The sequence below is a fragment of the Aethina tumida genome, chromosome 1 (assembly GCF_024364675.1).
Source record: "Aethina tumida isolate Nest 87 chromosome 1, icAetTumi1.1, whole genome shotgun sequence".
Classification (NCBI taxonomy): Eukaryota; Metazoa; Arthropoda; class Insecta; order Coleoptera; family Nitidulidae; genus Aethina; species Aethina tumida.
Window position 1 is genome coordinate 2,835,048 of NC_065435.1, and position 4,583 is coordinate 2,839,630.

The 4,583-nt window shown below is 45.5% G+C and overlaps 1 protein-coding gene across 1 annotated transcript; it reads left to right on the forward strand.

Moving 5' to 3' along the window:
• Positions 1-824: 824 nt before the first annotated feature.
• Positions 825-4,168, forward strand: LOC109608296 (uncharacterized). The gene is made up of 2 exons (XM_049970795.1): positions 825-3,863; positions 3,996-4,168. Exons 1-2 carry the CDS (start codon positions 825-827, stop codon positions 4,155-4,157), a joined length of 3,201 nt encoding a protein of 1,066 aa, XP_049826752.1. The 3' UTR covers positions 4,158-4,168.
• Positions 4,169-4,583: the final 415 nt, after the last annotated feature.

A 4,583-nucleotide genomic window follows, 5' to 3' on the forward strand; every position in this document is an offset into this window, starting at 1 on the left:
TACATTTGCTCATAGTTTTTAAACGGTTGTTCATGTGAAGAAATAGTCTAATCTAAAATTAAAGAGGATTAAGTCTTCTATAAGAAAGCTTATATACATGTCTTCTCTATCTTGAATTGCTTAAAAAAAATTAGCTTTCAAAAATGGAAGAACATTATATAGTAATTCCTATAAACCTTTTGGCAATGAATATCTTTTAAACAGTTAATAACAAAGAAGAAAAAAAAAACAAGTACATTTTTACACTTATGGTTGTTCTTAATTATTACTTTTGCACATTATCTTAAACGATTGTTCATGTAAAGAAATAGTCTTATCTAAAATTAAAGAGGATTAAGTCTTCTATAAGAAAGCTTTTATACATGTCTTCTCTATCTTCAATTGTTTAGGAGATATTAGCTTTCAAATATGGAAGAACATAGAATAGTAATTCCTGTAAGTCTTCTGGTAATTAATATCTTTTATACAGTTAATGATATATAAAGGAAAACAAAAACACACTCATGAAGATTAAATTATCTTAACTTAAAGCTTTAAAAATATATTTTTAAACTTATAATTATGGTTAATTATTATATTTACAAACTGTGTGCAAACAGTTGGTCACGGTGAGACAACAGTCAGATTCAAAATTTGTTTATATGCATATCTTTTCTCTAACCTATTGACCATATAAATAAAAAATTGGTCTGCCCATTTTATTGGGTCGTTAATCTTACAACTAGGATTTGAATTATCCCTGAATTGAAACTTTTGTCTCATGTAGTATTTTTCTTCTTCCATACAGAGACCTATAGAACACTGCATGTCGCCTAAAAACCAAAATGATGACATCAGTCACTCTACCTTCAAGTTCGACCATCCACGGAGCGTACTCAACATCCGTAGCCCCATCGGAGGAGATCAGCAACGAGCCCGACTTCGAGATACCACGTCAGGTGGCCGTGAAAAGATACCTGACGGTACCAGCGGCGGAATCATGCAAAAAGCGCAGGAAACAGTCGACACCCATACGTATATCGGCAACGGACATGGAACCGCCAACGCCATCGACTTCCATCACCTCAGAAGGTAGGCCGGCCACGCCTCCAGATCAGACGTCTACAGAGCCCGAATACCGATGCCCAGTGTGCCAACTATACTTTGATACCTCGGAACAGATCCAGCATCACATCGTCACCGAACACTCGCAGATCGAATGCAAGAAGGAACCGGAGGAGTTCAACGTGCCGACACCGCAAAGGAACGATTCGTTGGAGTTGTCGATTCCGAGGCCGGATGTGCCGTGGATGAACGAAAGCAAGGAGTGGCACAATCCGGTCAACAAAGAATGGCATAACCAGAACATGCCGATGCCCTTCACGCCTACCAATTCGATGTTCATGTCGTTGCCGCAGTTCGCACAATCGGACAACATACCGAGACAATCCATACGAATATTCAATCCCGATGCCTACTGCGACTTGTGCAACAAAGAGTTTTGCAACAAATACTTCTTGAAAACACACAAGGCCAACAAACATGGAATTTACACAGACACGCCGACATCTGAGCCACTTGGTAATCCCGTGAACATTCCGTCGTACACAGGAAACGTCAAGTTCCAAACAACCGTGCCAACAGTAGATAATAATTTAGCGATGAAGACCGAAATCAATCACATACCGACTAGTGTTCTCAATCCATTCAGTGAATCCATGTTTCCGAACCCATTCTCGAACAAGTATCCAAAGATCACGCCAAAGCAAAACTTATTTAACGAACCCGATCAAAACGGATCTCCAGGCGCGAACGGCTACTATCCCACCAACGACTGCGTCAAACAGGAAGACGTGCAACAAGAAAGTTCCTCTAGTCCGCGCGACCTTCAAACCGAATCTACCTCATTCAAAAACGACGAAGGACTCTACTACGATTCCATGAAGAACTCCCCGGTGTCCAGCAGAGAGGTCGACCTCTCGAACAGATACAGACGCATCGGCGTCATGAACCCGAAGGCGTTCTGCGAGATCTGCTGCAAGGAGTACTGCAACAAGTACTTCCTGCGCACCCACAAGATGAAACGGCACGGCATCTACATCCCAGACGACCGGGACATCAAAATGGAGGGGGCCGGCAGCTATCCGTGGCAGTCCAACATACAGACGAGCCCGTTGAATCTGATCGTGACCGAACAATCCATTCAAGACAGAAAGACCACGTCGCCCAACGATTTCAGTTGCGACAGCTGCGGCATCAAGTTCCAAAACGCCAACCTGGCTCAGTTACACAACGTAACGGTGCACGGCAAGATGGTGGCCAAGGAACAGGAGTCCGAAAACTCTTCGGACGATAAAAAGTCGCCGGAGGCACAGAATCAAGGTACAGACAAGTCGATTAACGCCGAAGCCATCAGCGAAGACCTACAAAAACTCCAGACTATGATCCTCCAGCTGAACGATCTGGACGTTGCCAAAGTTTCGACCACCTGCAGCGCTTGCAACAAGGAGTTCGACAACAGATATTACCTACATGCACACATGATGACCGAACACGGGGTCTTACTGGAGGATATGGCCGAGGAGAAGGCTGCCGAAACTGAAAACAGCTCCAACAACAACACCATGTGCGACCTGTGCGGCAAGGACGTGCAAAATGTTGTCGAGATGAAGAAGCACATCCTGGAGTTTCACTCCAACAACCCCTCATCCGGCGACAACATCAAGGACTACAACAACTTCAGCACGCCCGACATCAAACCCAATCGCATTTCCAACCTCATCAACCAACAGCCGGAAAAAAGAATATCAATGAACGTAACCCCAACCAGCAGTTACTGTGAGATCTGCAACAAGGAGTTGTGCAACAAGTACTTCATGAAGACTCACATGCAGCGAATGCACGGGATCGAAATCGAGAACGGGGCCCAAATCGGTGGCGTCGTGTGTGACATATGCAACAAAGAGTTGTGCAGCAAATATTTCCTGAGGGTGCACAAGCACAACACGCACGGCATCGTTGAGTACGGCACCAGTCTGTTGCAGCCGAGGAAGACCGAAGGCGGCGAACCCCCGCCGCCCATCATGATGCCGGAATCCGACAACAATTTGAAACCGGGCGACCTGGCCGACCTAAGTCACAGATATTTCACGCACTTCACCGAAGTGTGTTCGATTTGCAGCCGACGATTCAGGAGCACCAAGTGGCTGAAGGCGCACTTGCTGAGCGATCACGGGCAAGCCGGGGCGGAGAAGTGGGCCGAAATGGAACAGCAATTGCAGCACACCATCGGGCAGAACAAACAGGCGGCGCCGGTGAAGGCGGAGAGGTCAAGTCCGACTTTGAAAATACCAAACGGGGGACAAGGCGAGAATATTTACAACGTAGGCATCCAAAACGTGTTGTCTAGCTTGTTTGGCGTGGATGAGTCGAACGCCAAGAACTACCAGTGTTCTTACTGTCCATTTACAACGCAACTACTTCCATTATTGTTTGTTCACGAACGTTCACACACCATCAACTCGTCCATTAACAGTGATGGTGCACCGCTTAAATGTCCGGTGTGCCAGCAGAGTTTCATGCAGCCTGGGCTGTTACAACATCACATGTTCACCCAGCATCCATTCCTACCATTGCCGCCATTCTTCAACGGCAACAACAATTCTCAGGGAGAAACGTCTAAAGAGCCTTCTGAAGCCGAGGAAGAATGCAAGAGTGGCGAAGAGGGAACAGCCATCGTGGCCGACAATCCGAAAGCCAACAAACCGAACAAGAACAAGAAGAAGGTACCACTGAAGCCAGTGGAGATACCAGCGGAGATCGGGCAGTCTTTGAAGGATGTCGCGAAGAAGGCCCAGCTCCCCGCAACGTACGCTTTACCGCAAACCCAGGCCGTCTTGACATCAGTATCAGTATCAGGTGAGAATCAATCAGTCCAAGGAGCGGGCCAGGGCCAGGGCCAGAGCCAAGCCACTCAGAGGGAGCAGGGATACGTGGACGGTGGCAGTGGGGAAGGCGGCGGCAGCTCACCATCCTCACCTGGTTATGTGATGCAGGCGTTCCTGTTGGAGGAGGCCGCGGCCGCCGAACGTAGGGTCGTGCCGGCCGTGGTGTTCCTCCCCGTCTTACAAAAGCAACCCGCCCCACTGTCAGTTACCTTCACACTAACCCCGGCCTAACCCATACCCCTAAGGTAAACCAGCCAGTTCCCTACACGTAGTTTTTGCATAGATGTGACATATTTTTTTAAGAAACAATCGAAGGCGATTCGACGACACCTGTGATTTTTATTATTTTATTTTTAATTATTATTGTATAATCTTAAAAGTATTTATAAATAAGCGTATTCCTATATTTGCAACATGCCTCATATATTACTGAAAACATATGAGCACATATTTTTATGCAAATACCGGAAAGACTGAGTGAATTTTTTATATAGTCTGTTGATTTTCACTTAAAAAAAAAAATATCGAGATACTGATGTTTTGTACGATAGAAAGCTTTAGGTGATGTTTAAAGAAGTTCCTATTTTATCTCTCGATATAATAATATTCCTTCACAGAGTATGTATGTATTGAATTGTTAGATGTAGCTTGCTCAAC

Coding starts and splice junctions, on each gene's coding strand:
- LOC109608296 (XM_049970795.1), top strand. CDS start 825: ATGATGACATCAGTCACTCTACCTTCAAGTTCGACCATCCACGGAGCG. Junction 3,864..3,995: donor CAACGTACGCTTTACCGCAA/ACCCAGGCCGTC, acceptor AGTGGGGAAGGC/GGCGGCAGCTCACCATCCTC.